We start from the raw sequence: 10,589 nt of genomic DNA on the forward strand, positions 1-10,589 counted from the left end.
GTATGATGCTTGGGGGCATATTGTTGTTTTGGCAACGAGTCGCAGATATACAATTCATGTGCGTGTAACAGTTTCCAAAATCTTCCTGTGTAGGGCCGATTTCTTTTAGGGAAAGCATCATTTAGGGGAAAGAGTTTAATCTGGGAGAAATTGCTTTCCTAATACGGGCTTTATAAGCCACAGAGACAGAAGACCGTACTTAGTATAAACCCGACCGTGTTTTTAAACAAACGCAGTAGCGAAAAGCGCATTTTTCAAAAGCGGCCGAGGCTGATTTGCGTTTACCCCGACAGCGCGGGCGGCCGCGGGCTTGGGCGCTCATCCCGCCGCACGTACACGGCTCATCCCCCCGCACCGGCACGGCGTCTCGGCCCCGACAGACTCAGCACAAGCGAGTTCCGCAGCCCTTCCCCAGGGCACGCAGCAATGCACGCCAGACTGCGGCGTCGGTACCGTCCCCGCCACTTCTCCCGTCGGGACCGAACCTTTCCCCGGCGCCAGGCTGCAGCGCTCTGCTGAGGCGCGGCGAGGGGGGAAACACCTCTGAACTACGACCCCTCACTCTCCAGGCGGAAGCCGCCGCTTTCTGCCACGGAGCGGGACCGTCCCTTCCAGGGTCTCCTCGGCCGCGGCCGCCGGGGGCGGCGGGGGCGCCCCGCGGGCCGCAAGGGGTTAAGAGACGGCGCGCCCCGGCGCGCGCCCCGCGGAGCCGCATCGGCCCGCGGCGGGAGCCAATGGGCGGGCGGGCCGCGCGGGGGCTGCCCAATGGGAAGGCGCGGGGCCGGCGCTGTCGGGCGGCCGTGAGGGATGGCAGCGCCGCCGGCAGAAAAAGCGGAGGGCGGGCGGGGGCGGGACAGAGCGGGGCGGAGGCAGCGCCCGTGCCGCCAGGGACCCGCGGCGGCGCCCGGCGCAGCGCGGTGGCCCCGGTGGCCCCGGCCCTATGGGCGGGCGGGCCGGCAGTGGCGCAGAGAGGCTGCTCCCGCTGGCGCCCGCCCTCCCGGCGGCAGAACAGGGCCCGGCACCGGCGCGGCGGCGGCCGGCGATGCGGTCGCCCAGCTGAAGGCGCGGCACGGTCCGCTGCTCGTCCGTGCGGCTTGCCCGTCGCCGGGCCATGTCCGTCCGCGGCGGCAACGCCCTGACGCCTTTTTCCATCCAAGCCATCCTCAACAAGAAGGAGGAGCGCGCCCGCCACGCGGCGGGGCGGCCGCCGCTCCCGGGGGCGGCCGGCGGCTGGCGGCTGTGCGGCGCCGCCGAGGACCCGCCGCTCCCCGCGCCCGCCGCCCGCGCCCCGGCCCCGCGGACGCCGGCGGGCTGGGACTCGGATTCCGCGCTCAGCGAGGACCCCGAGGGCGAGCGGCGCTCCGAGGAGGAGGGCGCCGGTGGCAGCGCCCGCCTCGCCGAAGCCACGGGCGGGGGGCGGCCGGCGGAGGAGGAGGCGCAGCCCCCGGAGGCGGCGGAGCGGGACACCACCGGCCTCAGCGACAGCGAGATGTCGGCCGCCGTCTCAGGTACGGGCGGCCCCGATGGCGGCTTCTCCGCACCCGCGGGAGGAGGGCGGGAGGGTCCCGGAGGGCTGGGAGCGGGAGATGACCGTGGCTCTCCGCCGGCTCCCCGGAGCTGTGCGACAGGCTCGGTTGTGCCGGGGGGGAGAAAAAACCCGAAACACGTCCCGCGGGGCGAGGGAGGGCGGATCGGGGAGGGCCTTTGGCCCGGCTGAGCCCGCAGCTCGCCAGGGCGCCCGGCGCTTAAAGGAGAGCGAGGAGCCCCGGCCACCGGCGGCGGCTGTCCCGGCGACGGGGCGGGCAGCGGCTCGGCGGGCTCTCCGCTCGCCCCGTCGCTGCGGGCTGGCCGCGGGGAGCGCGCCTGTGCGCGGGTGCGGGCCCCGCGAGGAGCGCGGATTCCGCTGTCCCGGTGCCCGCCTGCCCTGACCGCCGTGCTCTCGCCCTGCCCGCAGATCGCAGCCCTCCGGAGGAAGAGGACGGAGCGGGCAAGTGCGGGAATCTGCTGCCGGGGGAGGAGGAGGCGGCGGCGGCTCCGAAACCGCGGAAGAAGCGCTCTCGCGCAGCCTTCTCCCACGCGCAGGTCTTCGAGCTGGAGCGGCGCTTCAACCACCAGCGCTACTTGTCGGGGCCCGAGCGGGCCGACCTGGCCGCCTCGCTGAAGCTCACCGAGACGCAGGTGAAGATCTGGTTTCAGAACCGGCGCTACAAGACCAAGCGGCGGCAGATGGCCGCCGACCTCCTGGCCGCCGCCCCCGCCGCCAAGAAGGTGGCCGTCAAGGTGCTGGTGCGCGACGACCAGAGACAGTACCACCCTGGCGAGGTGCTGCGGCCGCCCTCGCTGCTCTCTCTCCAGCCATCCTACTACTACCCCTACTACTGCCTTCCCGGGTGGGCTCTGTCCACCTGCGCCGCAGCTGCCGGCACCCAGTGAGAGGCACACATACACAGCCCCCCGGCCCCGGCACCCCCGCCATACACACTGGCAGCCAGGAAACCCATCTTCCCTCTGCCACCCCCCCATCCATCAATCCATCCGTTCAGCTTCTCAAGTCCAGAGCCCCAGCTGCAGCTCTCAGTGCCTCGGACAGTATTTATTATTATTTTATTGTTATTTTTATTATTAATATTTTTGGATGGTTCCTCACCCTCTCCTCTTTCAACATAGGACTTCTTGGCTACCCCCACCCTGACCCTCACCCTGTCCCCATCCCGCCAGCCGAGGACTCTCGTGATTCGGCACAACTCGTTCATGGTATCCATGTTGTCAGTGTATTTGGTGTAGACTTTTTGTTTGTTTGTTTTATTTTGCTTCGGATGGGTAGAGACTCGATCTTGTGTGGAGAAAAAGAGAGAGAAAACAAAGGAGAGGAAAAAAAAGTACAACCCGTAAAACCAAATGCAAGTCAAAAGAGGAGATCAAGGACTCCCTCAGCGGATTGTAAGGAAGATTATTTTTGTCGTCTGAGTCCTTGGTCTTCCAACTTGTTGCAAACTGAGTGTGCCTTGTATGGTGCTGAATGTATGGAAGCCTCTTTCAGGTCCCCCTGCTCTTGTTGCTCATGTTATTCCTGTACTCCATGATCCCTGGCAAAGGATAAATATGTCACAAAAGGGTGAGACTTATATCGAAACTCTGACTTCTTTTCCTTTTTTTCCTGAGATCTTTCCGTGTTCGGGGAGGGAGGAGTTATGGATTTTTCGCACTTTCCAGATGTATTAAAGTTGTTGTTGTTATTTTTATATTCAATGTGAATATTTCTAGTCAGGCTTTTTAAGAAATCGATGTAACAGGAAACTTTAATACCATCAGTGCCTTTTACAATTCTTCTGCAGAGCTCTCCTCCAGGGGTGGGGGTTTCTGATCTGCTCAGCAATGTAATTACAGTCTCTTTCTTCCAAGGTAACTCGTTGCTTTTTTTTCCCCTTCTTTTTTTTTCCCCCTCCATTTCCCTTTTAATGGCACTGTGCACTCAACTAGATTATTTACTTCAAATGAATTGTGAATGTTTGTAAGCTACCCGCTGTACTTGTTTTGTTGTTTGGTTTTTTTTTGTTTTTTTTTTTTTTTAATTTATAAACTTAGTTCAACACTTACCTCTGCTGTTTCTGTCGTTCCTGAGAGCGGACACGGATTTCCCCAGTGATATTTTTTCCCTGCAGCAGACCTCAGGCCGTAGCTCAGACCACATCCCTCCTTTTCCCACTTGCACGGTGATGATCCTAGGGCCTGGCAGGGATCTGTGCCTCCTTTCCCGGCTGCAGCAGTCAGCGCTGATGCCCGTTCCCTCTATGGGAGGCGGAGGGGACCCAGGAGCTCTGGCCGGGCGCCTTAATCACTTCTTTGGTAACGCCTGTCGCAGATGGAGCGATCCCCCATCTGCCGGAAAGCCGGGATCCGTGGCTGAATTTACGGGTGCTGGTAGCGGTGAGGACGCGGTGCAGTCGGAGGAGCCACTGGGACCTCGAACTGCTTTTCCCGGTCGGTGGCAGCCTCGCCGTGCAGGCTGCGGCCCCTCTGCCATTTGAAACCTCGGCGGATGCTGGGCAGGTGCGTGGGTCGGTGGATTGTTTTCTCTCTGCCGGAGCCTGGCAGAGAGACCGGGGGCGCGGGCTCAGGATTTGGGCTGCAAGAGGGGGCTTCGGCGACCTCGACGAAACTGCCCAGGCCGTCTGTATCCCGACACTGCCGCGACAGCCACTTGGGGCAGCCTCCCGCCTTGGACTGAGTCTCCTCCAAGCCTCTGTAGAGCCCGGGCCCTCGGCGCGGTGCTGGCGGCTCTTCCCCTGCTGTCCTCGGGCGTCTCCGCCGAGGCCGGTGCTGGCCGAAGGGGAGGGCAGGCCGACCTGGGGTGGGCAGCTTCCCCCGGGGCCGGGGCCGGGCAGTGGCGCTCGGAGGGACCGGACCCGGTGATGGCTGCAGCTGTTTCCCCGCGCCGATGGAGCCCTGCCGGACCCCGCTCACAGGCGGCCGCGTTGTCTGGGCGCCGATGAGTCTTCATCACCACGGGCTTCTCTTCTTTCTCTCTGGTTCGCATGGCTTTCGCTGCGGCTCCCGAGGGCGGGGTGGCTTGCAGGAAGCCCCTGCCGCCCCATCGCTTCCCGGCCGCTGTGCCTGCGAGCCGCCCCAAGGCGCAGCCGGGCTGTTTCCCTGCCAGCCCCTCGCTCCGGCCTCCCTGGCTGTCATTCCGCTTTGCCCGGGCTCGGGCACCCCGCGGGTCAGATGTCCCTGCGCTGGCACCTCCAGCAGCACTCGGCAGCGGTGGCTGCCCGTGGGCTGTCCCAGCCCCAGCAAGAGCTGGGGACCAGCACTCTGTTCCCAGAGCCGTCGTGACACCGGAGGAAATGTTTTGGGTTTGGTTTTGCTCTGCCGGGCGTGCCGGCGGTCCTGCTGCCGAAAGGAGCGCTCCAGATGCAGCAGTCCCTTGGCAGATACGGGAGGACTGACATTTATTTGGCCCGATCCGAAGCTCCTGTCTCTTCTTTTTTTTTTTTTTTTTTTTTGGTAACTATTTCCTTCCGACCTTCCGACATTCCCAGCACTTTCCTTCCGTGAAAAAAACGAAACTTTTGGACAGCAGAATCTGGACCCCCGTGCACTTAGGGAGGTAAAGAGGTGCCACTGCTGCCCTGCGGTTTGCTTTTTCCTGGCCCCTGGGCACGTTTCTCTGCCTGCAGCCCCATACAAGGCACCGAGCCACTTACTCCCATCTCAGGTTCGATGGTACAGCTCACACCAGCGGAGGTTTTGTCCCCGGTAGCTTCCGGCTGTGGTTCCTATCGGGCCCCCTGTTCGAGGGAGCGGACTATCTCTAAGCCTAATCATTTTTTTCCCTTTGGTCGCTGTGTTGTATTATTTTGATTTGTGCTTGCTAACAGATGTAATGCTCTAGGGAACCTCCTGACATAAAAGGGAAGTGACTGTTATTAGAGATTCCTTGGGTTGTAACACTGGGTAACAGAATAAAGTGTCAAACTAATTTCCTATGAACCAGGTAAAACTAACGTGCATTTTACTCGAGATAGAAGTTGCTGGAAAAGCTGATCCGAATAAAGTTGCCTGAAATTTTAGTATTGGTGTTTAATATCGAACATTTATGCATCGACAATGTCTTCTTTTGACATTGACAAAATGTGATACTTGAGAAACGTCAGTATGTGATACTGGGAAAATGTAATTGATAATTTAACGGAATTTTTCTGGAATTTGAGGCTTTTCTATTCCCGTTTTTTCTTAATAATTTTGATTTTTTAAAATATAAAGCAAACTCTCGGCATCCTTTATCTTTTCTTAATGGCAAAAACTCCATTTACACGCATGTAACTGCACTGAGGCCAAAGGAATTACTCTGTATTTTCGGTGCTTAAATTATCAGCAGAACCTGAGCTCTATCATGCTCTCTTCACATGTACATTCGGCTCATCACCACATACACGGCTGGTACGTAAAAACAATCTCCCTAATGATGTGTCCCAATTTCGGTCTCTCCCACAAACCCCGAACCGTACAGGGGCCGTGGGAATAATTTTCCATCTGACCGTGGGCAAGCTGTAGTCTTAAAAAAATTCTTGCAAAGACAAGGGGGAGATGGGGGAAATACCGCAGCTCCAAGAAATTCGATTGTTGAAATGTAATGTAAATTGTGTATATCTTTGCATATGTCTCCATTGGCGCTTGTGTTTGTGTATTAAACAGTCGCACAGGCGCAGAGTCCAACTCTGCAGCCGGGAGGCTGCCTATATTTAGCTACCTCCTGCTCGCTCGCAGGGTATTAAAACAGGAAACCGCGTTGATTTGCCCCCCCCCTCCGCACACACACACACACAAATACACGCAGGTAGAAATCGGCGACACTTTCCCGGGAGGAGGAGAAGCAGCAGAAGACACCGGGGCACAGGCAGCCCCCCCGGCGGTGCAGCACCTGCCCAGCCTCCCAGGGGCTCCCGGGAGCAGGGGCCAAAGGTGGCCCGAGGTTAAGGGCCTCTCCCCGGCAGGCCTTGGCAGGCTTTTTTCCGCTCCGCTTCTCCTGTCAGTGGGACGGCGACGAGCCCCGAGGGCGGCCCCGGGCCGGGGCCGCGGGGAATCCCGGCCCCTTTTCCAGCGGCTCTCCCGGGTCTGCAGCACCAAACCACCGCGGCAGCCGCTCCTCTGGAACGGCTCCGAAGACAAAGACAGGGGTGCTCCTCCTCACGGCCGGAAAGCCAGACCCCGCGGCCGCTGGAGATCCAGGGCACTGCCAGTAGTGTCTCCATCGAGCAGCCTGGCTTTCCCCTAGGTGATGGGAAAAATAAAGGACAGGTCTTTTTGTCCCGGCCACATAATCAAGGATATTGCCTCTCCCAACCTTTCTGAAAGCCGCAAAAAAGCGGACTGTTCCTTCGCGTTGTCCGCTGCTGCGGAAAACTACGTGATGAACGGGGGAGCAAGGCGAACGAGGGAGTAAAGACGCGTTTCCCATCCGGGTGTCACGGCGGTCAGTGCCGGGACAGGCAGCAGACCCTCCTCCGGGGGCGAGCAGAGACGCAGGTGGGCCGGCAGGCTCTGCCAAGGAGCTTCCAGCCCCAGTGGGGCTGCCGCCTGCGGGACCCCCGCACCGCCCGGGCACTACCCCGCACCGCGGCTGGCCGGTTCCTTGCCGAGGGACCGCGGGACTCCTACCCGCAGGTGGGGTTTGCCATTTTCCTAGAACACGTTTAATATTTGTGGTGTGGGATTTTTGTTTTGTTTTGGGTTTTGTTCGGGGCTTTTTTTTTTTTTTTTTTTTTTTTTTTTTTTTTTAGGGAGGGACGGAGGGGAGAGAGGGGGCGAGTTCACGCTCGGGCCGGCCCGGGAGGGGGTGACTAGAGCAGACCAGGGACGAGGGCTGCCCTCCTCCACCCACAGCCGCAAACACCTCCCTGGCTCCCTCTCAGACATGTCCTACGGCCCACAGAAGAAAAAACCCCGGCAGAGGATGAGGGGCTTGGCTCCTCGATCCGAGGCCCTTGGGGTGACTGAAGAACCATCCCCGGCTCTTTCTCCGGTGTTTCCCCAGGCCTGCTGCCCCACTGAGGAGCCGCTAGAGGTGTTTGGCACCCCAAATGGTGCTGGCGATAGTCGGGGTGATACTCGAAAAAAATTAAGAGTGGGGAGTGGTGGCTACAGAGCTGCAGTTTAAGCCGTTCTGTGGTTCTCAGGTGCGCCTGTGGCTGTTTGCCTAAAATCTGACTCGGTAGTAAAGAGGCCACGGCTTGGGCTCCCGAAGGACACGGATGGCAGCCAGCAGCACATCCTCTGCTGAAACAGAAACTAGCCAGGGAAATCTCTCCCGCAGCAGTGGCTCGGCGCTGGGAGAGACAGAAAGGGGTTCAGAAGGCGACCCGCAAGGACTCCCTGATGTCTACAGAGGGGTGCAAATAGCCACCAGAACTGGTGAACGACGTCCTCCTCACCAGAGTAGGGACACTAATAACAATAACAAAACAACAACAACAACAATAACAATAATAACAATAGCAATAATGATAACAACAATAAGAAAGGTTAAAATACTTGTAGATATTTTAAACCTTCTTTTCTTTATTTTTAAAAAAAAAGTGAGGAAAAAGAAAATTATGGGAACTAGGAAGGCCACAAGCAACCTTCTAATGCACGGCCGATTGAGAAATAAAACAGTGCTTCCACACCGAACAAGAAAGGTAGAAAACCATAAAACGGGTGAAAAGGAAAAGACGAGTCTGGTTTTCAGCTTGCCGGGTATCAGCTTGCGAGGCTGCCGGCGGCCGGGCAGAGGGGTGGCCGGGGGTGGCCGGGGGTGGCCGCGGGGCTGGGGCTGGCGCTGGGCGAGCGCTCACGGGCCGGGGGCGCGGGTTGCGGCGTTGTCTCCTAAATTGCTCTGTGGGGAAAGCAAATCCTGCAGGCGGTGACGGCTCTGAAAAACACCTCTGCCCGCTGCTTCAGAGCCCGACCCTGCCTGTCGGCTCCGGCGGTCTGAGGACGCCGCTCAGCAGCGGTGATCCGCTCCCCGTTAGAGTCGTCCGACAGCGAAACCCCCGCTGCTTGTCTCCCGGGTCGCGGAAAATCACTTTGCCCACGGATCTGCGCCGCGCTTAAACTGGCCAGAGAAACGCTTTGTGTCGCAAAGGACTCGAGTGATAATTAGGGATGAAATGCGAGCGGAGAGGACTAATATTATTTTTGGCTTGTGCGGGAATAATACAGATTTGCAAACTGTACGAATAAAGCTGGGTAGGCTGGAAGGGGAGGGAGGGAAGGTGGTTCTGCCGGCTGTCGGCAGAGCTAGAACTCGGTGGCGGGGTTTGTGCCGGGCTCCTCCGTTCAGGAGGCGAAAGCGAGGGACAGGTCGTATTTGGGACTTGCCTTTAGGCACTCGACTGCGATACCGGGGGGCGGCAGGGGGTGGCGGGTGCGCAGCCCTGAAGGCATCCCTAAAAAGCCACGGAGACGTTTTCCTTCGTGTCGTGCGCGGATTTACCGAGGCGGCGGCTTTGCCACTCCGCTCTGCACAGTGGCACAGTACTTCAAAATGACCGCATGAGATAAATAGTCTTTACTTGGCTTATTAATATAATAATAATTATTATTATTAATAATAGACGATTCGAGGTTCTCTTTATTCAGTTAAGAATGAAAAATGTGTCAAAGGGGGAACTTCCATGGACGTACTACATTTTCCCAGGGACCAGAACAAGAAAAGAACACGTGCTCATTTGCTGGTTATAAACGCCACTCTGCAGGGGTGCAGACTGTGACTTTGTCAAGCAACTGTGAAGGTTCCTTTAATTTGTCTGAAATTTTACTAACTTCACGGGTCAAAAAAAAAATGTCTGGAAGAAGCAGACGGGTTTCCTCAGTCTTCGAGAAGAGCTTTTGCTTTTTGCTGCGTGGATTCGCGGCCACTGGGAAGTTGTGTTTAGATGTCCATATCGAGTCATGGCTCGTGGGAACACAATAACATAGTTTTACCCGAAATGCCTCCAGAAGATATTGAAATAACCACTTCGTTTCTGCGAACAAATTATTTCACTAAAAAGGAACAGAAAGGAAGGTGCAAGAAAAAAACAAATTATCCCAAGCCCTGTTTACGGGGCGAACTTTAAAAGGAAAACCCCGACACTTTTGTCTTGGAAAATAATATATGCAAGATTTGCAATATGAAAACTACTTGTAAACAGATCTCGACTCGGGAAGAATGCTGTTTTCAGTGGGGTGGCAAAGCCCTCGGCCGGGCAGGCATGGCGGGGTGAGCGGGGGGCGACGCCTGAGGGCTGCAGAACGCGGAGGGGCCGCGGGAGCGGGTCTCCGGACATCCCCTCACACCAAGGACAGGAGCAGCTACGCAGGATGCAGCGTGTGTCTGGCAGACGACATATTCCAGAAGCTCTCCCCATCTCCTCTCTCCCGCACCTCCGGGAGGTGCCCGCTGGCTGCTCGGGACATCCTCCCATCGCTGCCGCATCCCGCCCGGCTCTCTGCTTCTTGCCTCCCACTCCCTGCAAAGCCTTCCCCGACTGATCGAGCGCCTGTCGCCTGTCCCCTCGCCATGAGCAGGGCCGGGCAAGCCCGCGGCAGAGCTCTCGTCGCCGGCCGTAGCAGACAGCGGGCGGGAGCTCCCGGCCCCGGCAGCGCAGCAGCCCCAGCGCCTCTCCCGGGCCCTGCCCGCGCCCCGCGGGGCTGCTCCCGGCCTCCCGCGGCCCGGCAGGGAGGGTCTTCTCAATGCCAGGCCTGTGTATTTGTAGTTTGATTTCGCACGTCAAGGATAATTTCTTCATACAACTTAATGGACGCGGCTTGACATCCATAATGATCGCTAATCATTCAAATTATTTTTGCTAGCGCCCAGACATGTTCCAGTTGTTGTGATAGATCGCGTTTCACCCATAATGACGGACAATTACCATTTCTAATTCGCCGGCTTTTGACACCTAAATCCACCCACCATATGTGGCTGAAATGCGCCGGGCTCGGCGGCGAGGTCCTGATGACATTTGCAGCGAGCCCCTCTCCTCTGAGCGGGGCACCTGGGATGCCACCCAGCCCCGGCAGCCCCTGCCCTTCCTGCCGGCCACCGCAGCACGGTGTGCGTGAGG

At 58.3% G+C, this 10,589-nt stretch overlaps 1 protein-coding gene across 1 annotated transcript; it reads left to right on the plus strand.

Annotated features, from left to right (window-relative positions):
- Positions 1 to 868: 868 nt before the first annotated feature.
- NKX3-2 (NK3 homeobox 2) lies at positions 869 to 3,740 on the plus strand. The gene is made up of 2 exons (XM_064419345.1): positions 869 to 1,508; positions 1,955 to 3,740. The coding sequence occupies exons 1-2, from the start codon at positions 1,112 to 1,114 to the stop codon at positions 2,431 to 2,433; spliced, it is 876 nt and encodes a 291-aa protein (XP_064275415.1). The 5' UTR covers positions 869 to 1,111; the 3' UTR covers positions 2,434 to 3,740.
- Positions 3,741 to 10,589: the final 6,849 nt, after the last annotated feature.

This window comes from Passer domesticus, chromosome 4 (genome assembly GCF_036417665.1).
Source record: "Passer domesticus isolate bPasDom1 chromosome 4, bPasDom1.hap1, whole genome shotgun sequence".
NCBI classification, from domain to species: domain Eukaryota; kingdom Metazoa; phylum Chordata; class Aves; order Passeriformes; family Passeridae; genus Passer; species Passer domesticus.